This window comes from Thalassophryne amazonica, chromosome 14 (assembly GCF_902500255.1).
Source record: "Thalassophryne amazonica chromosome 14, fThaAma1.1, whole genome shotgun sequence".
NCBI classification, from domain to species: domain Eukaryota; kingdom Metazoa; phylum Chordata; class Actinopteri; order Batrachoidiformes; family Batrachoididae; genus Thalassophryne; species Thalassophryne amazonica.
This window is the reverse complement of record NC_047116.1, coordinates 13,718,869-13,743,919: the sequence shown is the minus strand read 5'-3', so window position 1 is coordinate 13,743,919 and position 25,051 is coordinate 13,718,869. Positions and strand designations below refer to the sequence as shown.

Below are 25,051 nucleotides of genomic sequence, written 5' to 3'. Positions count from 1 at the left end.
ATTTTGTTAGCAAAGAAAGTCATGAAGTCATTACTAGTTAAAGTTAATGGAATACTCAGCTCAATAGAGCTCTGACTCTTTGTCAGCCTGGCTACAGTGCTGAAAAGAAACCTGGGGTTGTTCTTATTTTCTTCAATTAGTGATGAGTAGAAAGATGTCCTAGCTTTACGGAGGGCTTTTTTATAGAGCAACAGACTCTTTTTCCAGGCTAAGTGAAGATCTTCTAAATTAGTGAGACGCCATTCCTGTCCAACTTACGGGTTATCTGCTTTAAGCTACGAGTTTGTGAGTTATACCACGGAGTCAGACACTTCTGATTTAAAGCTCTCTTTTTCAGAGGAGCTACAGCATCCAAAGTTGTCTTCAATGAGGATGTAAAACTATTGACGAGATACTCTATCTCCCTTACAGAGTTTAGGTAGCTACTCTGCACTGTGTTGGTATATGGCATTAGAGAACATAAAGAAGGAATCATATCCTTAAACCTAGTTACAGCGCTTTCTGAAAGACTTCTAGTGTAATGAAACTTATTCCCCACTGCTGGGTAGTCCATCAGAGTAAATGTAAATGTTATTAAGAAATGATCAGACAGAAGGGAGTTTTCAGGGAATACTGTTAAGTCTTCTATTTCCATACCATCAGTCAGAACAAGATCTAAGATATGATTAAAGTGGTGGGTGGACTCATTTACTTTTGTATGTATGTAGACAGATAAGGAGTAGGGATGTCCCGATCAGATTTTTGCGTATCTGCCGATACCGAGTCCCAATCCAATACTTTAAAAAGGTGAATGAACAATGAACAAATGCTAAATATATAATATTTCATTTTAATCACCTTATTTTATTATTTATCACTTAAACAGTGCACGTCTCCTTAAGGTAGCTTGAACACTCAAGTAATAATCTACCAGACTTAAAAAAATGTACAAATTTCCATGTTATTTTATTTGTCTAAAAATAAATGTCCAATGTTCCTTATGTTAAACAAGAAATTATCTAATCTGAAATAACAGGTGGTTTTAATTTACAGATGAAAGGTTTCTAAAGAACCATTTATTGATTTAGCTATTTTAAGTACAAGTGTTCTAAACTTTTTTTAAACAGTAATCAGAAATTTTGAGGTAACAAACAACAAGAACAACAAAACATTTCCAAGGATTTTTCTTCAGAAAACTGCTCTATAAATGAGCAGTCCTGTAACACGTTTCTGTTTTGTACAGATCAGTGGTTTCTGCCACTAGTCTTCCGTGTTTTGCCCCGATGCGTCATTGCTATTGGACAGCGCTAAGCTACGTCACAGCTCAGAGCGTCGAAAGTTGGATTGGGTTGAACTTATGTTTTTTTCTTTTGTTCAATAAAAAAAAATAAATTTAATAAAATAATAATAAAAAAAAGATTGTGGTTGAACTTTGACCGTGTCAGCCTGCCGACAAGCGGCAATGCGCACTCCCGTCAGAAGCGTTGCTTTAGCTCGGCTTTTGACGCAACGCTTCTGACGCCTCAAGCAATGCATCTCATGACGCCTCTGATGCTTCTGACGCGTGAAAGGCTCATTAATCTACAATAATGAGCTTGAAATAGCGCCGATCAAAATAATGGGGATAAAATCTATATTGGATTCCTGATCGGGATGCAACATCCGATTTCGATCAAGTCTGAAACCATGTGATCGGGCCCGATTTCCGATCATGTGATCGGATCGGGACATCCCTAATAAGGAGGAACTACTCCAAGAATAGCTTTCATACGTTGATGCTCCAACAGACCCCAGTGGTGCCATGGGGTGATAAACAAGGGATTGGATTGTTACTACTTCATGAGAGGTTTTGTAAAAATCTCTAACAATGTAAAATTCTCTCTATTTTCATGGAACTTTTGTTAGTTGTGAAAATCACATGAGATCTCCTGTGTCATGGGTAATTACTGCGTGGCACTACTGAGTTAATACTAGTAGGACTGCACAAAGGCCACACAAATGGCAACACTTACAAGTCAAGTTTGTTTGTTCTGTTGACAATGAAATGAAATAATGCACATTTGACTATGAAACAGCCATTTGTCCAGTTATTTTTGGTCTGTCGCAAAGGAGCATCCCTCACAAAAAATAAATTCTACATGTTCACCCAAAATGGATGCAAAACCTTCACATTAAGGCTGATGTCTGTTCATTATTTGCTCTCAGCTGCTTGTTGTCGTACACAGCTAAAATAACTTGAGCTTTGTTTGTGTCCAAATATTTATGGACAAGGATGCGTAATCAATTTTTTTTAAATATACATTTTCAAGAAGAAGATTTAAAAAAAAAATAAAAACAAGACAACAACATGAACAGTGTATTTTACATTTCACTGTGAATTTAAACATGCACATCATCTGCATATAACGAACAGCTAGATGTAAATTTGTCATTCACATTTACACAAGCAGTCATCAGGCTGTTGTCGGTCAAGTGTGGGTGGAGGACGGGAGTGCCTACAGCGTCCAATCCAGGTATGAATAAAAGAGTGAAAAGAGAGCGAGAGAGAGAGAGAGAGAGAGAGAGTCATGTGCTAGTTGGGCAGCCTCTTCCATATTCATGCGTTTCCCTGAGGACTGCTGGATAGGCTATTGTGGGAGAGCAAAGTGAAGGCGGTGGGAAGACAGTGAGCGAGCTAGAAAGACAAGAGCAAGAGGAGGTAGATGTGTGTATGTGTGCTGGGGCAGAAGTGTAGCTGGTCCCCGGGGTGTTTGGGTTGTGGACCAGACCAGGTGGAGGAAGTTGGGGCGAGGGTTAGGTAACATTCTTGGAAAGGTACAGGAATGCCCGGCAGGCTCTTTTTCAGTGCACACATATATTTTAATTTCATTAACAAATTGTATAATAATCACTGGGATACAAATTTGAAGAGGCTCTGTATATTTTTTTTAGTAGACCAATATCAGAATTTCTAAGATAAGTAGAACAGATTATAATATGGGAACCATAAACTGGATAAAGACAAACCCATCGTGACGTCACCCACAGAGGGGGTTTGAAACTCATATGTTGGCATCTTGGCAGTGTCTGACTTCACCTAACTCCCAGCTAATGCATAAATGGGTAAAAAGGTGGATTGTGGGCAAGACTGGCATGACTTCTGGCAAATTGTAGTTGAACTTTCAGGTATTGTTTTTAAGAAAATCTTCCTCTATACCACTTCATCATTAAGCTGTATAACTGGGGATACAAAATATCCTCATAAAATCAACAATAATGATAATAATAATAATAAAGCAAACAGAGCTCCGGTATTGGAATAGTATTGGTATCGGCAGATATCCAAATTCAGGTATCGGGATCAGATTGGAAGTGGAAAAAAATGTGGTTCAGTACATCCCTAATTAAAATTACGGTCAGCATATTGCCTCTGTAACCCTGGCACTATCACTGTAACAATATCACCAGGTATTGATTCCTGTTAATTACTGCTAATGGTGCTAACATACAGATGAAATTATATCAAAATTTCACTCAATGGAAATACTGGAGTATAGACTTCTTAGGTGGTCCATTAGTACAATTAACAGCACAGCAAGCCATCTTATCTAAAATCATTGTAATAAAATTCTCAGAAAGGACAAACACAGTTAAGTCCTGCAGCAACTAGCAACTCTTGCCAGTTCCGCCCTCGATCCAGCACACCAGCTGTCATTCAGAATGACCAGGCCCATAATTATTCATATGTCTATGGCTGAAATGGGTGAGTTCTGTAAAAATTCACCCCCGTACAGTTGCCATGAACGAAGAAAAGCTCTGGTTGTAAACATGTCTATTTCCACTTTAAAGTTGTATTTTTTAATATGGGTTTCTGTAGGAATTGACTTACTTTTGGAGACAGCCTCAAGTGGCCATTTAAGGAATTGCAGGTGTTGGCACTTCCACATTGGTATAGTTTCCCAGCACTGTAAGTTGCTGTTTGACAGGAACCAAGGGCTCATAGTTCCCATCGAAAGGCCCATTAATCGTGGGTCTGTGGCACAACATTCAACATAACAGAGTTCACACTTTCCTGTTTTCTTATAATTTCACTATTAGGTCCATAATATGTTGTGCTGAAACAGCCTGTTGTTGTAACCCAATTTCCTCTGAGAAGTTAGAAAAATATGTGTGTAGTATTGTATCAGAATTGTGGGAAACCCCTTTTCTCTCTCTCTCTCTCTCTCTCTCTCTCTCTCTCTCTCTCTCTCTCTCTCTCTCTCTCTCTCTCTCGCTTGAAAAAAGGGGGAACAAACTGACCAAAACAGAGGTCAAATCTGTTTGAAATCCTTTTCAGCTGCACTTCCTATTTTGTTCTGCTGCTTTTGGAGACACAAACAGACTCATTCACACAGTCGTGATGCCAGGGTGACACAGGGTTTATGGCCATGTGAATTGACCCCTGGCCTCACACGAGAAACATCATCCCGTCAATGTTCACACAACAGCTACAATTCATAAAGGTTTCACAGCAAACTGACCACAAACTCAAGAAAGTGCTGTATTATAGTCAAACCATTTCCCTGTAAAAACTCAACAGAACACTTGCAGTTGGCATTATTAATATGTGTGATGTTCTATATTTTGGTCTCAAATGTCAGTTCTTTAAACCAATTAGCAATTACAGCTTTGTTTCTCAGTAATACAATTTTAGTTCAAACACTCTTCACGTTTTTAGTGATTCTGAGAAGTCCAAGCTCATCATAACAATATGCTAACTAGCCAAGCTAGCTTGGTGAGCTAGTGTTGCAGCTGGCTAGGCTAAGCTAAGAAGGTAGGTACTCAAGCTCCTACCTCTGAGTTAACATTTAATTTAAGGATATGGATTTGTACTACCCAACCTAGCTAGCTAGCTAGCTTGGCCACCACCTGAAAAATTATTTAACATTTAATTGAAGCACATGTTTTTGTACTGCTTGACTTAGCTAGTTAGCTTGTTAGCTACCTGAAAAATTATTTATCATTCAATTGAAGGCTATGTATTTGTGCTATTCAGGATAACTACTGAGCTAAATTACTGTATGAATTATGATTTGACATATGTTTAAAAGTTGTATATTTGGATACTCTAGCTAGCTAGCTCAGCAGCTGACTTGAATGCAACAGACGTAATTAATTGGCAATTCCACATCACTTAACCATGTGCTTTATCGAAATTCCACGAGGATTAATGTGTTTACAGACATCACGTGTCCAACTTTACGCTGTCCACCCTTTTCAGGTTTCAAATCCCGCAAAACTTTGGAGAGGTTGCTGTGCTGCGAGATCTCAGTAACATTGAGAACTGCATTGAGACGCTCTGATTGGGCTGCACTTTAACCGCTGCACACGGCCAACACCATTAACATCGCAACATAAAACTATTTTTATATTGTGGCTAAAACTCTCATGAATATATTCTCTGGGTTTATAGATGTTGTTATTGCATTTATTTTATGTAAACATGCGAGAATCACAGTCTGTCTCTCCGTTATTTTCAATGGGAGCTGCTGTGAGCTACGCTCTGGGAGAAAGTGAAGTTTGCTCTTTAACGTCTTGATTATTGTTCTTTACAACACTGTTTGTCCTCTTTGTTCCAGACTAATATATATATAATGTGTCTGAAATTCAGTTTCCATTTATTAAATTCCACGCAGATTAAACGTAGCAGACATGGATTATTTGTTATAATTGTTTTAGCAAGTTTTCAGGGTATCATGCATGCAGTCTCTTATTACCGTGATGAAAACTATAAAAAAATTACATTTTTGTAGTATAATATTCAATTACAATTGTCATCATGTGGATTCTCTATGTTGTTTTGACTGCAGCGACTCTCTGGCGCGAAAGGGGTTATGGTATACATGAAAACCCTGAATAATCTCTTGTACTGGCTCAGCCGTTCTGTAAAGAAATGATTATTTTTAAAACAGGAGTTTGATTCTTGATTCAAACTTTAGTTTTTTCAATCCTGACAAATATTTTGTTTTTCTAAAAACCAACCAACCAAACTCTGTTTAATACCAACACTGTTTTAAGTGTATGATTAGATTAAGATTATATTTAGGGTTGTGTTGTTAGATTCAGGGTAGCTGTAGGTCAAGGTTAGTGTGTGGCTCATCTCCAACATTAGTCATGGATGTGTATTTGGTGCCTTCATAGTTTAGGAGCATATTTAATGATCAGAGAGGTACGTTTTCCTCATCAATGAACTCCAGACAGTTTGCATCTTCTTCTGTTGTTTGTTGCTGATGACAGTGTTTATTGGCGCTGCCATCGGGTGTTGCTTTTGTCTACTTACAGTACTGAATCATCAGCATATGTAGGAATGTTCACTCTGGTGTGGACCTCAACAATTTTTGCTGTTTATACACCACACTTGGGGAGGTGATGGTCTAGAGGCTAAAGAGGTGAGCTTTTCATCAGAGGATCCTTGGTTTTGATTCCCATTAGACAGGAAAATCACTCAGTTTCCTTGAGCAAGGTTCTCAAACCACAAGTTCCTGCATGTGCTTAATTGCCGAGTGTGAATGGGTGAATGTAAGGCATCATTGCAAAGCAGTTGGAACATCTGCATCAGATGGAAAAGCAATATTGAAATACAACCCCATTACTCAGTGAAGGCAATCTGGACTTAATAGAGGTGTTTATTTCAGTATGTCTCAATAAGGACTGAATATCAGTAATTGGAAGCATGTATCAGTTGTCTAGAGAGAGTCACCTTAAAGTCTTTTGAACCAACGGTAGAACTGGGTGTTGGAACAGAGAGCACTAATGACCACCAAAGGACCAGCTGTGGAAGAAATTCAGTTCCACAGTAGAAAATGGACTAATTTGCGATGATGAACAACTCACTGTTCATTCTATGTTTGAGAACCTGCTGTACTCAGTCCTTTCTAAATTACATCATAATCATGGAGTAACTTCAAGGATGAAGTCAGTACGTAAACATCCGACTGATCTGTTCGATGTCTGAGTTCAGATTCTTTCCACAGTAAATCCTGCCTTTCGTCTCCACTCCCCTCGACACAAACTCACACGCCTCAGACTCAGGCTCCGGCATTCAGGCGTGTCCTTTCTGCCGTCATTTTGCACCCAGTTTGATCTCCAGCGTACCAAAGACCTCAAGTAATTTTCCATAAGATTTGTCCTGGTCATTTTGCTTCTGGGACCTATATTCCAAGGTTCCTTCATGGCTTAAGTCTCCATAATTGTAGCCACAATGCTAGTAAGGCACACACGGTGTTACAACACACCTACGTAAGATATTTTTGACTGGGCTAGAAAGTGACATTTAGAAGCAGCAGTCAGGAGTTAGGGTAGATTCTTTCCGAGATGTTAAAACCAAATTCAGCTTTTTAAAATTGTTAGTAATTGGTTTGAAACTGGAATTAGGAAACTGTGAGGATGTGATAATGAACCAGCTGAATGGAACTGTGTTCACTGGGGAAGGTTAGCAGCTGTAGTCGGGATGAGAATCAGCAACTCCAATTTGGAGACCATGGCACTTCGACGGAAACAGCTCAATTAGTCCCTCCGGGTTTGGAGCCAGTAAAAATACAGTATCTTGGGGCCTTTTCCACAAAATGGAGTGGCAAATTTGACAAGGAGATTGGGTCAGCGTCAGCACAATGGGGGTGTTGCTTCAGACCATTGTGTTGAAGAGGCCACTAAGCGAGAAAACAGATGTCAAAATTTACCAGTCGAGCTATGCTCTTAGATTTGCCTGAGGCCATGAACTTTGTTTAGTGACCAACAGAATAAAATTGCAAGTATAATCATCTGCAATGAGCAAGACTCACCCCTCATGACAGGGTGGATGGATCTCAGTGTAGAACCTCCACTTTTCATTGTAGAAATGAACCAGTGAGGTGGTTCAGACATCTGATTAGGCTACCACATTGATGTGCACGTTGACCTATCCACTTGGACCGAGACCTCGGGTTTAACAGAGATTATGCTGGATGGATATATATTTGATCTTGCATAGGAACACCTTGGATTCCCCAGGAAAAGATGGAGGATGTGGCTGTGGAAAGGACTGGCCTTGCTACCTTACTTATCCTGCTGCCACTGAAGCCCAACCCTAGATAACCCTAGAGGATGTTCCAGGCTGGCTGTCAGAAAAAAAGGCTTTGGAAGAGTAGATGCCCCAATAATTCCATCAGTCCTTTCAGACATAACCTTTCTGTGCGCCTTGGGGCAACTGTTTGTTGTGATTTGGCGCTATATAAAAAAATTGATTGATTGATTGATTGATTGTGCACCTTCAGCACCATGAGTGTACTTCTTTGTAGAAAACATTGAGTTTTGACATTGCGCGGCTGTGTGCTATTTTCTGAAACAAGAGAACGAGGGAAACAGAGAGCGGGAGAAACAAGAGGGGAGCTGGAGTTCATTTCATTTCTGACCCATGTGCTCATTTCCTGTACAGCTTCAGATTGGCAAAGGGCCAAGAGCAACAGGTGATCAGCGTGCGCGTTTTTCTGTGTTTGTGCAGCCTGTACACGTCCGTATGCAGATGATGTGTGCGTGTTTGTGAATGTGCGTCTGGCAACTTGAGCTTCGATGGAAGAGAGTGAGAGAAAAGGAGACTGGAAGTGGGTTTTGTGTGATGGAGACAATCCACTGAAGGGCTTCTCAGACAGCTTCTGCTCCTCTGAGGGAACTGTTCCTTCCTCTCTTCCTTCCCCACATCCCTTCTTCAATGTCAGGCTGTTTTTCTACATCCACCAAAAGCGTTGCCACACTGCTGACAAAGCCATGTTAAAGCAGCGCTCCACGCAAAACTGGGTTCCGTTTTCATGTTGCATTGTCACATATGTCAAAAGTTTGTCATGCACTTTCAGTTGCATAGGCGGATATCCTTGGGTGGGGGGTGGGGGCAAGGGCATGACCCTCCGCCCCAACCACCACCACATGAGAATTGTTGTACTTAGTATATCTTTGTAAACAAACATCAGTGATGTGTTCTGCGTTTAGAACTTATTTTGACCTTTATGTTGAGTTTTACTGACGATGCAAAGATGAATTCTTCATTATGTATAAAAACTTTTTTTTTTTTTTTTTTTACATGTTCACCCTGAAGTTAGTTACAAATAATGGAGTACATCATCTATGCCTTGCACAAGCACCAGATGTTGCTGTGGATCAGAGTGCAACGTGATCAATAATTCAATTTCCAATTAAACGACAAGAACTTGTATCATCATTGCACATCACATTTATTACATTTCACACACACACACACACACACACACACACACACACACACACACACACACACACACACACACACACACACACACACACACACACACACACACACACACACACACACACAAAACAAAGCAGTGAAATAAAATTTCTTCCCTTGTTAAGTAGGAATTTTTTGCTGCTAGTTTTGGTTGGTCACATGGTTTGGGATGTTTTAGGTCAGTTTTCGGTGCTTTGGTGTACAGACCCAAAGTCTGGGAAACTCTCATTTTGCAAAAATAGAAATGTTCATGTTCTCTGCCTAAACTCTTTGTCACATCATTGCTCATAAAATATTCACACGTTCACATCTGTACACAAAATGCTTCACACTTATGAGACTCACTGACATTAAGACCTTATTACCCTATTTGTATTTTTGGTTTTGTTTCTTCCTGTTAGTGTACTTTGTTTTCAGAAAACACATCAAAAGTCCAAAAGTCAGACTTCACAAAACTGCAATTGTGCGCACAAACATGAACACTTTCCCACAGGGCGTACGTGCGTATGTGTGTGTGTGTGTCAGTGGTGACAAATTACACAATCCACGGTCATATTGACAATTTATCAGAGAGGAAAAGTCGCGTCATCTTTTATCGATGACCCCAATAAGTTGGCAGCCGTTCAACTCAAACAACATGAAGAAATAGAACAGTCTCAGTTTGGTTGATGAAATTCTGGGATCCTCTTCTTTACCTCGGCCTTCTTCCTCAAAAGCAGGGCTGCAGTGCCACCTGCTGGTAAAACTGCTTTACTGCCATAAATCCTGGCATTTGCCAGATTAATCTTGTCACTGTGTATTTCACATGAAAACAAAAGGGGGTAAAAGTTCATAATAATGATGTCCTGTTTTGATTTTTACTCTTTTCTTGCAGTTCCATATCCCCGTTCAGTATTGACAGCATACGACGCCCCCGGAGGTCGGAGTCTCCGGATTCCAAAAGAGAAGAATCCACAGGTGTGACTTTGATGGCTGCAATAAGGTGTACACCAAAAGCTCCCACCTAAAAGCACATCGGAGGACGCACACAGGTCAGTCTGAGGTTGTGTGTTCATACGCTGTGATCGGTCGAATCCAGGGGGTTTGATTCTAATTATGGTTTTAATTAAGGGCACAATCATAATCAATCAATCAATCCATCAATCAGTTGATTGTTTTAACAAAAGTGAATTACAGTTTTGAAGAAAAAAAATGTATTCAAGTAACATTTTGTAAAATAAATAAATAAATTTGTCGGTGGGGGGATTCAAACTTAAATATTTTTCTTAAAATCAGTTGGAAAGGGTTTATCTGAAATGTAGCCACATTATCTCTACGTTTGAGGACGAAAGGCTGCTCCTCATCATCCTCTTGTTCTGGCATGAATTCACACTCTATGATTAATGTTAAAAAACAACAACACAATAGCAGCAAAGAAAAATGCAGAAGGAGAAGATACAAGCTCAAATACACCAAATCTGGTTTAATTGACGCCTGACAGCACGTGCACATGCAGATTGGACAATAATTCATGTACCAAGATGCTGCAGCAGAAACTGAGCTGTAAAGTGCAACTTTAATGTGATATATTATGTGATATGGGGAGGTGATGGTCTAGTGGTTACGTGTTGGGCTTGAGTCCAGAGGATCCTCGGTTCACATCCCAGCCTGATTGGAAAATCATTAAGGGCCCTTGGGCAAGGTCCTTAATCCCCTAGTTGCTCCTGGTGTGTAGTGAGCGCCTTCTATGGCAGCAGCCAAACACTGGGGTGAATGTGAGGCATTGTTGTAAAGCACTTTGAGCAGCTGATGCAGATAGAAAGGTGCTATATAAATGCAGTCCTTTTACCATATGTTTGAAATTTTAAAACATTAATACAGCAGCCAACAAATATTTTCTGTGTAAAGACTTGGTGGTGGAATGGTGGTGTGTACAGAGAATAAAGCAACACCTCTGTGTGTTTGTGTGTGAATATGTTAGATAATATCTGTGCTAATTCTTTGTTTTATGTTAGCAATCAAGTATTGGTGTTTGTTTGGAAGTTCTGAGAAATATAAGTTAAGTTTTACTTTATCATGTGTCCAAGTTTCACACACAAGGAGATCTCCCCCTGTTGGTGAGAGTCAGTAACATTAGAAATGTGAGACTAAACCACACCCATTGTTAACACCCACAAGATATAAAAAATGTTGTATGACTCATTTTAGGGGCCTTTCACAAGATGGACACTGTCTGTGAGGGTCCCAGGCTTGGTTTCTAACGTGACCTTTAATAAACTCAAAATGAGGAATACAATGGTTTGGTTTTTGGTAAGGGGAAGAACCGGGTAGAAATAACAAATACATTCCCAACCCAGCTGGGTGTGAAGTTTAGTGGTCGAGGTCATCAACAATATACAGTGATATTGGAATTCCAAGTTCGAAACTGGGACTTGATTTCTGAAAACAGGTCGTCAATATAATGTCATAGCAATGTAGTGGTGCACACAGTGAGTGGTAAACAGAATAGTCTGTCCATCCGTCTGTCTGTGCTCAACATAACTCCAGTCTTATTACTGCCAGGGTCTTCAAATTCACAGGGAGCCTTCTCAGGACACAGACCTTGGTCAAGTTCAAAGATGGTTAACCATGACCTATTTTTAGAGGTCAAAAGGTCACATTCTGTTTCCCATTTTTATGCTCATATGTGCCAAGGATATTTTAGCATTGTGTTATATTTACTTGTATGCAGTGTTTGATGGGATTATGCAGTAAACATATGTGACAGGTCCTGACGAGTTGTGGATCTTGATGATGTCCATACAGCACTGGGTCACAAACTCGTGACAATCCTCCTCTCAAGATGGAGACCAAAAATATCACATAAAGAAGCTCCATGTCCTTTTCTCAAGCAGATCCACTGGAGCGCATTTAGGCTGGACGCCGGAAATACAGACTCAGGATGAATGACTTCCGACCTGCTATCAAACGCAGCATATATCAAATCAGCTAATCACTGTCATTATGTGGTATGAGTGACATCATGATGACATCACTAAAACATCATGACAGTCCATCACCATACTCTGAAAACACACGTTGGATATCTACAACCAATAATGCTCGATGAGCAAAGTCTCTTTTAATAGTCTCAATACTTCCACACCTGCTGTATCCTGAATCGACTGTCACACTCTGAGGTGCATACACAAGGTGTGTGACACCCTCACTCGTTTCCCCGCACATTATCCCTCTGCACGTCTTAGCTTCAGATGCTCTGTTTAAATATGAAAATCTGTCTCTGGGTTTCAGATGGTGTATCCTACGGTGGCCAACAAGGGCCAAACGCACTGCAACGGCCAAATGCATCTCAGATAGAGAAAAGAGCACAAACTCAAACACAAGTCTAAATGAGTTACAAAAAGAGGAAGGTGGTGCAAATGAAAAAACAAAAAATATGTTGAGGAAACAAAAACAAATGTATCATCCTCAAATGCGCTGCAAATAGATAAATGATGCAAAGCACAAATGGTGGGGACCAAGAAAACACATGCAAATGAAAAATTCTGCATAACCACTCACTATAAACAGAAGTGCTACAAACCTGCAGGGGGCGCTCTCAAGCGTAATAGCCATAGAACACAGGATGGAGAACAGTGTCAGAGAGAGAGAATAGCTGGCTCACTAGTGCAGCAGATAACTGAAACAAGCATGAAAATGGTGATAAAAGCATCAAATTTGGCAGAAATACTCCTTAGACACTCCTCTTTTGAAAAAAACGATTGGCCACTTGACTTTTCAGTCGGTGGTCAGGTAGGGGTCAATTGAAGAATTACACAGAGGTTAAAATTAAAAGATGCTCGAATCATACTGAAAAATATTCCACATTATTTACCTGATCATAAAGACTCTAAAAAGGTATAGTTTGGACTATCTGTGACTGAATTCTATGGAGTTACGGGATAAAAACAGCAAGAATGGTGACAAAGGTCAGTGTCATTTTGTACAGGGGTCAAAAGTTAAAGTTGCTCCAGTTTTGGTAAAAAGTGATGCAAATTAATGGTTGAGCTAATAGGACTAATAAATGGAATAGTGTTGACAGTGTTGAATGTTTGGTCTCCAAAATAAAGGTCAAACAAGGTCTATGTTTATTGGATTCTGTGACATGTGACATATGTTACCCCATAACGTGATAAGTAAGGATGATACATGGTCCAAACTATTCCTTTTTAAAACCGTGTTAACTCAACTAGTCATTTACATCATGTTTTACCAAAATTGGAGCAACTTTAACTTTTGACCCCTGTACAAAATGAAACTGACCGTTGTCACTATTCTTGCTGTTTTTATCCTGTAACTCCATAGAATTCAGTCACAGATAGTCCAAACTATACCTTTTTGGAATCTTAATAATCAGGCAAATAATGTGGAATATTTTTCAATATCATTGGACCATCTTTTAATTTTGACCTCTGTGTAATTCTTCAATTGACCCCTACCTGACCACCGATTGAAAATTCAAGTGGCCAATCGGTTTTTTCAAAAGAGGATTGTCTGAGGAGTATTTCTGCCGAATTTGATGCTTTTAATCACCATTTGCAGGATTCCACTCTAAATATTCTCTTATCTGCTGCACTACACAGTGAATTTACTAACTACAGATCAGATGACAAAGTAAAACCTCTAAAGTGCCTTTTTAAGCAGAAACAAGGCAATAATCGGTTAATCTCTGCAGATGCTCCAAAATGACGCATGTGCAGTGAAGGCAGGGGGGAGCAATCACATGGGGGGACCAATCAGACCGCAACACCAGTCTGTAAATTCACTTTTTTCCTATTCGGATTTTATGTTTTTGTGTGGATTTAGTTTCACTGTGTTAATATAGAATGTCAGAATGAAACAAAACAAAACAAAACAAAACTGTAAAGTCACACAGGTGAAGTTGTGCTGAAAAAAGGACACTAAACAAGGCAAATTAAACAGTTTTTTAAAACTGTCTTTAACCCTCTGGGTTAAAGACATCTTGTCATCCTCTTAGATAACTGGTTAGTGTCCAAGTCTCATAATCATACCGTAAGACAGAAAGCACCATAAAGACTCACAACTGGACTTAAATCGTCCAGCCTTCATCATTTCTCTCTCTTTAATCTGTCATTTTCTAATGAGTTTATTCTGTATTTGTTTTGTTTCCTCTGCAGGGGAAAAGCCATACAAATGCACATGGGACGGCTGCACGTGGAAGTTTGCCCGCTCTGACGAGCTGACAAGGCATTACAGGAAACACACGGGCGTCAAACCCTTCAAGTGCGCAGATTGTGACCGCAGCTTCTCCCGGTCCGACCACTTGGCCCTGCACCGGCGGAGACACATGCTGGTCTGAGACGGAGCGTTGGGGGCAAGCCGCCAGGGCGGCGGGGAGCGGGATCTCCCCTATGAATGTTAAATTCAGCTGGCCTGGACACGACCATTCACACATTCACAAGGGCGTCACAAGGCAAGGCGAGCACAAAACAGGGTCACTTCTGGATCCTCATCGGGTTCGAAAGAACAGACGGCAGGATCTCTTATTGTCATTGGGAACTGTCCTTTACAGCACTGTTTGTAAATGTTCCACTTAGATTTTTAAGATAAAATCATTTGGACACAAAAGAAGAAAAAAAAATGCAATAGCAACTCTTTTTGGTATCTTTTCATTAAAGCAGCTGCTTTTCAGGCATTCATAATGTGAAAGACCCCGGTCTGGATGGATTTTCCGAGGAGAGGAGTTGGTCCCAGGTGGAGCTACAGGAAGCCTTTTTTTTTGGATCTGAGCTCTGCCTCCCTGCAAGTCTGAATGTTGACCAGCAGAGGTCGCTGCCTCCTCATGGATAGTTTTCTTCATCAGAAGGCTGGATTTCAAATGCAGATCCACAACCTCCTGGATGCAGCACAACCTGCCTGTTTCACCTCCTCATCGCTTTACTTCAAACCGCATCTCATCACACCAGCAAACACAGAAATACATCATTTACGGGTTGAACAACCCGCGGTTTCATCAGTGCTATCCTTTATGTTGAGCCTCTTGGAAGCATTTTGTTAAAAAAAGAAAAAAAAAAGAAAAAAATAATTAAAAAGAAAATCTTTGGTGGATTTTGTGCTGTGATTAGCAATCAGTAAAGTGCAATCTGAAACAATGAATATAATTTGAGGACTTTTTGTTGAATCTTGTTATTGTTTATGCCTGCTCTGCTTCGGTTTGGAAAGACGCCACCTGTCACTGTCCCAAACAGTCAAAACAATCAGTGGAGATTTCCAGTCTGTGAAAACAACAGAGGCACCTTACAGACTTCACGCTTTCTGTCCCGCTTTCTTATTCCCGTTTCCTCAGCTGGTTTGGACGGTAAAAGGAATTCTTGCTTTGTGGTTTTTGCACAGCAGCAGCACTCGATTAACGCTGACGTTGACCCCGGCTGCAGTGTTACAGAAGAGCAATACATCCTGAACAAAAGGCCCGAGAAGGAAACGCAAAACTCCTCTTTGTTCCGTTTGCTGATGTCAACACAGGGGCTTTTTTTTTTATTGGAACATTCTCACCTTTTTCTACCATGAGTCTGTCTGATCCGGATCAGATTGTGGCTCCGGGCTGCGATTTTGCACCTGCGAGCTGCAACATGAGTTTGATTTATTCCAAAATGATTTTGAATTTATTGGTCTCAGCTATAGATAATCACTTGAATTGTTCTCAGCAGATGTTTATCTGATTTATTTGGTTATAAAGTTGCTGAAACACACACACACACACACACACACACACACACACACACACACACACACACACACACACACACACACACACACACACACACACACACACACACACACACACACGTGGATGAAAGTTTAAATTGATAACTATGTCAAAATTTTTTATCCAGAAAAATGTCCTGATATCAGTTTTTGACCCACACCTCTGCAAAAATCTGATTTTCCTTTTTTTAAAATGTCATTTACAACACCAACATAGTCTCTAAATTAGAATATTACTTGTTCCAAATTTTTGTTATTATTATTATTATTATTATTATTATTAAAAAAGGTGACACTCCTTCACAGCATGCGAAAAACAGCGCCCCCTCTGAATTAAATTTAAGTATATGAATCTATGTTTTCCATACAGTCTCATGCAGTACCTACAATTTTAGAATTTTTCTTGGAAAATAGTACATTGTGCCAGTGTAGAAATTTCTACACACACACACACACACACACACACACACACACACACACACACACACACACACACACACACACACACACACACACACACACACACACACACACACACACACACACACACACACACACACACACACACACACACACAAAATATCTACTTTAATATCTCAGAGGAAGCTGGATTGTATTCTTCTGTTACAAACATGCAGTTTTCCTGTTGACATTAGAGAGTCCATTTCAGGTTCAAAGTACTTATTTTCTGTTATTAGTTTTAAAAAAAAACCCCTTAATTATTCCTGCTTGTCTAAATTTTTATTTGTACTTCATAATTTAATTTTAACTGTTCTTGTGGATGTAGGATGTTGTTTTATTATGCTGAGTACTTTGTAAATGTAGTGGTATATAAACAAACAAAAATAATAGCAGTTAATAATAATAATAATGAATATGAATACAATAATAATAGAATATTAAAGCTAACAAATATATTTCTGACTGTTGAGAAGATAATTTAAAATGTGTCGTGGAAAATTATTTTTATTCTACTTGCAATTTTGATAATAACAGGGATATTTATTTTGCTGGACTGCATGATTACACGACTACGCAATAAACATCTGCAGCAGATTTTCAAAGAATTCACCCAATAATTTAATATCTCTGTCTTCATAACAGTCATATGTATAATGTTGTGGGTGTGATTTAAATTATAGTATAAACTGGGTCTTAAATCCGATTCTACAAAATGGTGTCAGTGTATTTGTTGCTACATGGCTGCTATAAGCTGTGGCATAAAATTATATATATATATATATATATATATATAATTTTATGCCACAGCATAAAAATGTAATGATGCAATATTACATCATTTTTACATTTAGGGCCATATTGCAGTTATAAAATCATGCATGGTGAAATGATTTTGAGTCTGATCTGAAAATGATCAGCGTTGCAGAACAACCATTAATTGTTGAACTTGACTGAACTTTGTTGCAGAGGCATAAATTAAATCTGATGCACCTCAATGGAACAGCTGTGATTGTTTTTTCTTTTTTTCAAGACATCATGTAACAAAACTGGTTTAAACCACTTGAAAACCTTTCAACCGAAGCTAAGATAACTAAAAGCAAAGATTATATATCACTGTTTTGTGCTTGGATCACTGTGAAGGAGTGTCACTTCATATTAAAGTTATTAACACGTTCAGTGGACAAAGACACTACAGTACAGCAATGAATCATCAGCATACATATGAAATAATTTATTTATATTTGATCCATCATTGGGAATACAAAACATTCAGGCACAAACAAATTCTAGAATTTTATTTTTTAATTTTTTAATACTGCTAGAGACATACAATTATCTTAAAGTAAGGTCCATAAGTATTTGGACAGTTACTATCTTTGTAATTTTGTTTCTACACACCACCATAACAAAGTTGAAAGCAAACAATCAAGATGTGTTTGTCATGTAGAGTTTTAGCTTTAACTCAAGGGACTGAACAAAAATATCCCATTAGCCTTTAGGAATCATTAAAGCCATTTTTATGCCAAGTCCCTCCATTTTCAGTGTCCGCAGGTCATTGGACAAACTAAATACAATAATTATTTTTAATACAAAACATCACTTTTACAACCATTTTTCTTCAAACAAGTCAGCGGATGGACGCAAGAATGTTTCCAAGTCACTTTTAATGTGTCTTGGACTTCATTTACATCGATCATTAATTCAAACAGACACCCATGACCACCCTGAAGGAGTTACAGGCTTCAGGGTCTGAGATTGGAGAGACTTTCATCGGTTGAATTCACCAGTTACAGTTTCATGGTGGAGTAGCACAGAGAAACATTTTTGTACAAGAAAGCCAATCAAATCTAGGCTCAATTCTGTTTTTCCAAGTCTGAAATTTTGCTTTCTTTTTGATAAAGGCCTTCTCTGTGTCACTCCTCCACAAAGTCATATAACCGGTGATGCAACAAACAACACTTACACTGCACACCTTCTCTAATCACAGCTACAAAAACCTATAACTGGAGTACAGATGCAACATTACAAAAACTGTCACTGTTCAACTACTTATGGGCCTGGCTATATATCTTGGTATATTTGCTAAAAATTAAATTAAGATGTTACATTTGAAATTAATTTTTAGACATTTGTTGATACATTTTTCACAAACTCTGTGGGCATAAACCCAAAAGCAAAAACCGTATTATTTGTGTTGCTGCTGAATGCAGTTTTTTTTTTTTTTTTGAGGGTTTTTGTTGAGGGGGGGCAAGCTCAGTAAAAGATATGGTGACATTTCTGATATTGGCACACACACACACACACACACACACACACACACACACACACACACACACACACACACACACACACACACACACACACACCATCCTCGCTTTCGGTAAGTAGCCAAACCCAGTAAGTGGTTTCCTCTCGCGCACCACACACACGTATGTGACGTCATGAAGAATGACTATGTATGTTTTTCATATTTAAATATATTATTTGTGCACATGTCATTATGCCCAGTCGTATTACCATTTTGGCATATCAGCACCTTGTTTGTTTATTTTAGTGTGATTTTCAAATTATTTTATTTCAGATGTCAATTTATAAACAAATACTCATCAGTGTATTTTATCATCCGTATAAATGTATACAAATGTTTTATGATTGAGGGGCACTTCATTATTGCATATAACGTTTTTGTCTGTAAAAAAAAAGATCTTTTGAAATGTTGTAATATATGTGATAGTGAAGATGAAACTTATTACAAAGTTCTACAGCTTGTATATACATTGGAAAAATAGGGCTTTTGATTAGTAGATGCAGGAGATACATTTATACATGTAAAGTCTTTTTCAGAGACTGTAATTTATCTAATTTGATATACGGCAAAAATGGGGCTGAAAGTGTTCACTCTGTAAATGATCATATAACATTTTGCTTCTTTCGGTTTGTGTTCAAATTTTTTTTTTTTTAATTTTTGATTTGTTTTCTTCACAAGGCTGAACCAGTGTTTGATATAATCAACAAATTATTTATATACACTGACTGTATTAAGGTACTCGACTCCCTGTATTTGCTATTTTACTACCTGGAGAAGAATCGATCAAGCACATATCAACAACCCACGTATCGACAGTATGACTCTGCATGCCTTAACTCAACAATTTCTGGAACAATTCGAGACTTAGGACTTGAAGTTTGAGTGTATTGTATTTCCCCTCCAGCATCTTTTTCCTCTCCTTTTAAAGCATAATTTTGTAACGGTAACCAGGGTCAAAGTTATGCAATAATAATAATAATCATAATAATAATAATAATAATAATGATGAATAGTGCCTCGTGTCACACACTTGTAATACCAGCTGCTCCATGCAGCGTCTCGATTTCAACATGTGTGCTCAAATTAATACATTTCAAATGAGAAATCATGAATCTTGGAAAAGCACAGACAACATTATGCAAGTCTGACCTCTAACTTTTTTTTTTTTTTTTGCACTGAGCCTTATGCCATTGTGTCAAACGCAGCATCCTTCCATAACATTCTGGTTTATTATTTTGCTTGCAATAAATCGTTCCCTTTAAAGGGATGCAAAAGTGAGTTCCGAAGGCCTGGTGGTGATTCCGCTTCAGCACAGTGTTTTCGCTGATAATACTGTGTTTAGTGACGCCTTTATTAAAGTATCTATTTAGTTTTCTGTGTAACATCTGCTTTTGATTTCCCAGGTTTGAAATTTTGAGTAGTGAAGCCAATGCCTAAGTTTCAAGTTTGATGATATTCCGTACAGTAATTGTTGTTCCTGTATTTATGTAAAGTGAGTGTAGTGTAAATATATTTGGATCTTTTCATTCTTACCGTTTAAAAATAAATAAATAAATAATGTGATTGCTTCAAAAGGGAGATTCTGCTCATGGAATTCCACATTCTGCAAAAGAAATTTTGAGATTCTGGTATTTTTCAAAAGTTGGAGAACAGGTGTCCTTTTTCCCCGTTATGGTTTTCTTTTTTTTCTCCAAGAGCTGTTTAAGTATCCAGTCAGTGTTTTGCCTTTTTCTCTGTATTTTTCATATGAATGGAGCTGTGAAATTAAAATAAGTTGAAACATATACATGTATAATAAAATGAATGGAGGCATGAAGGTTAATAAAGTTGCATTTTGTATGTAACAGTCCGGTATGGAGTTGGTTACTGTCTATGAAATGGATGGCATGTGGTTTCGATGTCCCGTAGACATCCGAGTACTGGACTCGGATTCGCCAGCATTCCGAAACCTTATCTTGGTATTAGCAGAGACATTTTACAGGATAGTTGCACATACAGTGGGGGTGTGCAGCTGTAACTGGGTTATAACAGACAGGAAACTGACCAGTGTTATTCATTTTAGTTGTCACATTTATTTTGTGTACTTAGGAAATTACATCTGAAAAAAAAGAGTCTTAGTAGTTAAAGACAAACGCGAGTAGACACAAAAATGGAAGGTAATGCGCAACAAAAGTCTAAAATAACACTATGTAACAAATTTTTATTTTTATTTTGTTCCTGGGTACACAGTGTGTTTTCCTAACCTGTTATGCCTTCAATAAATAGAAAATAGCTGTTATTCCACAGAAACTTTGCTTCTGTGATCAGGACAATGATATTTTGCAATTTGTCTGTTTTCAAGAATATTCTCGATTCACCTTCACTACTACTGAGTAGTCTTCTAGAATATTCTTGAACTGCTAGAACTGTCCAGAATTTTCTAGAAGTTTCCAGAATTATCTAGAAATTTCAAGAAACTTTTAGAACTTTCTAGAACATTAAAAAAAATAAAAATCAAAGTTTGTGCTGAATGTAGTCATTTTTCCATAGACTTTAGACATAAGCCATTGAAATATAACACTTAGAACAAAAATTGTGTTACATAGTGTAATTATTTAGTGGCTAGCTAAACAGTCGAGTTGCAAACTAAAGCCAAAGACAGGTGCCCAAATAAGTTGAAGGTAAACCATAAAATCAAAGAGAAATGTTTAGCAGACAACTAATTCTGAGTAAATAGACCGGTCACTAACTAAACAAGAGTTTATGCAAAAGTTGATGTTAATCTGTAAAAGCAAAGGTAAATGTCTAATAGTTAGCAAATTCTCAAGGAATTGTCTCATCTCAAAATAAACAGTTACCAATGCAAAAGTTGCAACTAATCTATAATTAAAAGCAAAGATTAATGTTTAATGGCTAGCTAGTTCTCAGCAAATAGCCTAGCCAAAAACTAAACAAGTTGCAACTAATCTATAATTAAAAAGATAAATATCTACTGGCTAGCTCAGGGGTGCTTTTTTTGAACCAAGATCTACTTTAAAAGTTGACAGTGTTTTGAGATTACCAAGCCATGTCGAAAGCCATAGTGTAGCCACAATTTATTGTGCACCAATATAATAATACAGTTTTCTAGCACAAAGATAAAGTTTTAGCAATAATAATACATTATTGAAGTAAATGTGCATGGTGCAAAGAAGAAGCACAAGTACGCCTTGGACTGGCCCATAACAACACAACACCAAACAACCCAGATAATACAATTGCCTAATTCAAGTTGGAAAAGTTGTTCCCTACCTCAGTGGGACTTCTAGCACTGAGAGGAGGCAGTTAGTCTCTGTTAGTCCGGACAGTAAGAGCTGAGTTCCAGCTGTAAGCAGGCTGCAAGGTGATCGTCAGTCATAGCGGATCTGTATTTTGACTTGATGATTTTCATATATTTTCACACAAATATGTTGATCCAAAAAGTGCAGTCAAATTCTGTGCAGTTTGTCTGAGGTCGGGGTGCTTCTCTTTCTGCATTAGATTCCAGAATTGGACATTCATTTCAGGTGTTGCTCTGGATTTCAGCTCAATATCATTTTTCAGTGTGAGGATCTCATTCTCAATAGCACCGATATCCAGGTTGAAGAGTGATGCCACTTTGGACGTTATACGATCCACATCTGTATTTCCCCAAATGGAAAACAGAGAAAACTGACAAAAGGCTCAATGGATGCAAAGTCAGTAAAGCGCCTGTTAAATTATGACAAGATGCTCTGCACTTGATCATCATAATGTGCACTCTCAAGCTCTGCACAGTCTTAGTTTCTATGTCCATGTGTGAAAATTTCTGCAGGTCACACTTTTGATAGCAGGTGTAACTTGCTTTTCAACGTGTTCATGGAGCTGATCATGTTTGTGATGTGTTTGTCCTTGATATTGTCAGTCAGATCAGTAATAAAGGCTAAATCCAAGAGCCACTGACTGTCTTCTAGCTGTGCATAGTCAGCATAGTTTGAATGCTTCAGAAATTCTTTAAATTGGGCCAACAACTCAGAAAACCGTTCCAGAAATTTACCTGTTTGTACAGCAGTAGATCTGTGTGTTCTGCACATCTCCTCCAGCTGCACATGGAATAATCACCTCCTCCGACTCCTGGCCCAAAAAGAACACGCAGTCTTGTTAGCCACATCCATCACATCTTAATGGACCATTGTGCTGCGAGCCGACTTTTCAATTCCTGGATAATTCAGGTGCACAGAGTTGATTTAGCCGGGAAGTTTGCATCATAGCTTTTGAAATGCCGCTCCCAATTCCCTTTCTTCAGTAAAGCCACATTTGCACTGCAGAAAAGACAGATAGACTTGGCATTCAAATAAATGAAAAAATAATCCTTCTCCCACTCTGAATGAATTTGATGTCTCAGATTTTTTTAGCTTCCATCACTGTGGTATCCACTCACTCCACTGCAGCTTCTTGTGCCCTTTTGGCAATGCGCATGCGGAGATAGAAAGAACCACATGAGATTTTTTTTTCATGCGATCGACTAGTCGACAGTAATTGACTGATTGAGCACGCCAGCAAATAGTTTAGTCACAACCTAAACAAGGTACAACTAATCCATAATTAAAAAGGATAGATAAATGTCTAATGGCAAGATAATTGTCAAGAAATTGTCAAACCATAAACTAAAGCCGGACAAGAGTCTATATGCAAGCTAAAAAAACTGCATACACAAAAGTTGAAGGTAATCTATAATCAAGGTTGGGTAGGATTACTTTGAAAGAAAGTAATCCTACCCAACCTTGTCTATATATAATGCAATGCTAAAATACCCTCGGCTGTATGAGCATGCAATCAATTAAAGAGTGTGTAGAAAGAATGTGACCTTTTGACCCATTAGACTAGGTCAAGGTTAGCCATCTTTGAACTTGTCCAAGATCTGTGCCCCAAGAATGTTCCCTGTGAATTTGAAGAACCTGGCAGCAATAGGAATGGAGTTATGCTGAGCAAAGAGAGACGGACAGATGGACGGATGCAAAGTCTTCCGATGTTGGGCCATCGGGTAAAAATCAAAGGTAATTGTCTAACAGCTAGCTAACTGTCAGACTAATCATAAACTAAAGCCAAAACAGGAATTCTTGGAGGGAAAGGAGAATTCTGTCATCTTGTTTGTCCTCATCCGGTCTTTTCCCCATAAAGTTAATTCAGAACCTATCAGGGACTGTGTGATGTGTAACTGCTCAGAAAATTTCAGGCGTCGGAACAGGTTTCAAATGATCATATAGTTTAATTTCAATTCCATTTATTAAGGGCCCCTTCACATATAACAACGATTGAAGCCGACTAGCGCACGAAGGAGAAATTGCATCCCATTCATGAAAAATCAGAGCTGCCTCTAACGCCTCATACACCTGTCGCTACAACTATTTGCGCACACCAGCGGCTGAAAGGCAGAGAGTGCCCTGTGAGAGCCCATTCGATTCCTCTCACAGCAGGTGCCAGCCAAATTCCAGGTGACACACATGAACATCCAACACCGCTCGCTGGACACTTAGAAAATGTGTGGCCATTCGCGCTGTTAGCATGAAAAATAGTTAGCAGATGACCACTTTCGAGCTGGATGTTAAATTTGTCTAAGTGCCCCCATGAGTCTGGTGTTGCAAAAAGCAACACCTGTGCCATGTGTGTGTATCGCATGTGTGTTCCGCCCCCCGCTCCCCCCCACAACACGTGCTGTACATGTGTTTCGCATGCCCCCGTCCTCCGCAACACATGTGGCGTGCCGGGGGTGGGGGGACACTTGCATGGAATGCTGAAATGTATGTAGAGATGGGGACTGGCCAGCCACGTCTGAGCGCACACAGCACAGCGAGCCGCCTCCCAGCTGATCACTGACCAGAGACTCACTGACAGCTGCAAATGACGGCTCAGTGCATACGACCTGTCACATTAAAAACAGAGACCACAGCCAAGATAGGTATATTAATAAGTACTACAATAACTACATATACAATTTCATAACAAATAACTAAAAAAAAATTATCACATAACAGAAACAGAGTGTGAGACGTTGGTATGTGCGCTGAATGGACAGAGGGCGTGACCGCTGACAGCAGCAGCTGTTGAGATCTCTGGTTCTGGATGTCACAGGCTGGGAAACACCGTGTTACCGTGTTTCGACAGACATGGCCTTACAACTGTCCACTGTGATGCGAGTGTGTGTGTGTGCTTGCTGGCCTAATGTGGACATACATAAAAACATATCGCTGTTGCGATGGGCAGCAGTGAGCAAGCGCACGGCATGCACATTAACAGGTTGTCCCAGGTGAAACAGACTGTCAGATCAT

At 39.0% G+C, this 25,051-nt stretch overlaps 1 protein-coding gene across 1 annotated transcript in view; it reads left to right on the top strand.

Moving 5' to 3' along the window:
- Window positions 1-14,851, top strand: part of klf12b (Kruppel-like factor 12b) — a 104,999-nt gene extending 90,148 nt beyond the window's left edge. The window contains 3 exon segments of the mRNA XM_034187032.1: window positions 10,107-10,168; window positions 10,171-10,263; window positions 14,389-14,851. Of these exon segments, the coding sequence (XP_034042923.1) occupies window positions 10,107-10,168; window positions 10,171-10,263; window positions 14,389-14,570 (337 nt within the window). The 3' untranslated portion in view covers window positions 14,571-14,851.
- Window positions 14,852-25,051: the final 10,200 nt, after the last annotated feature.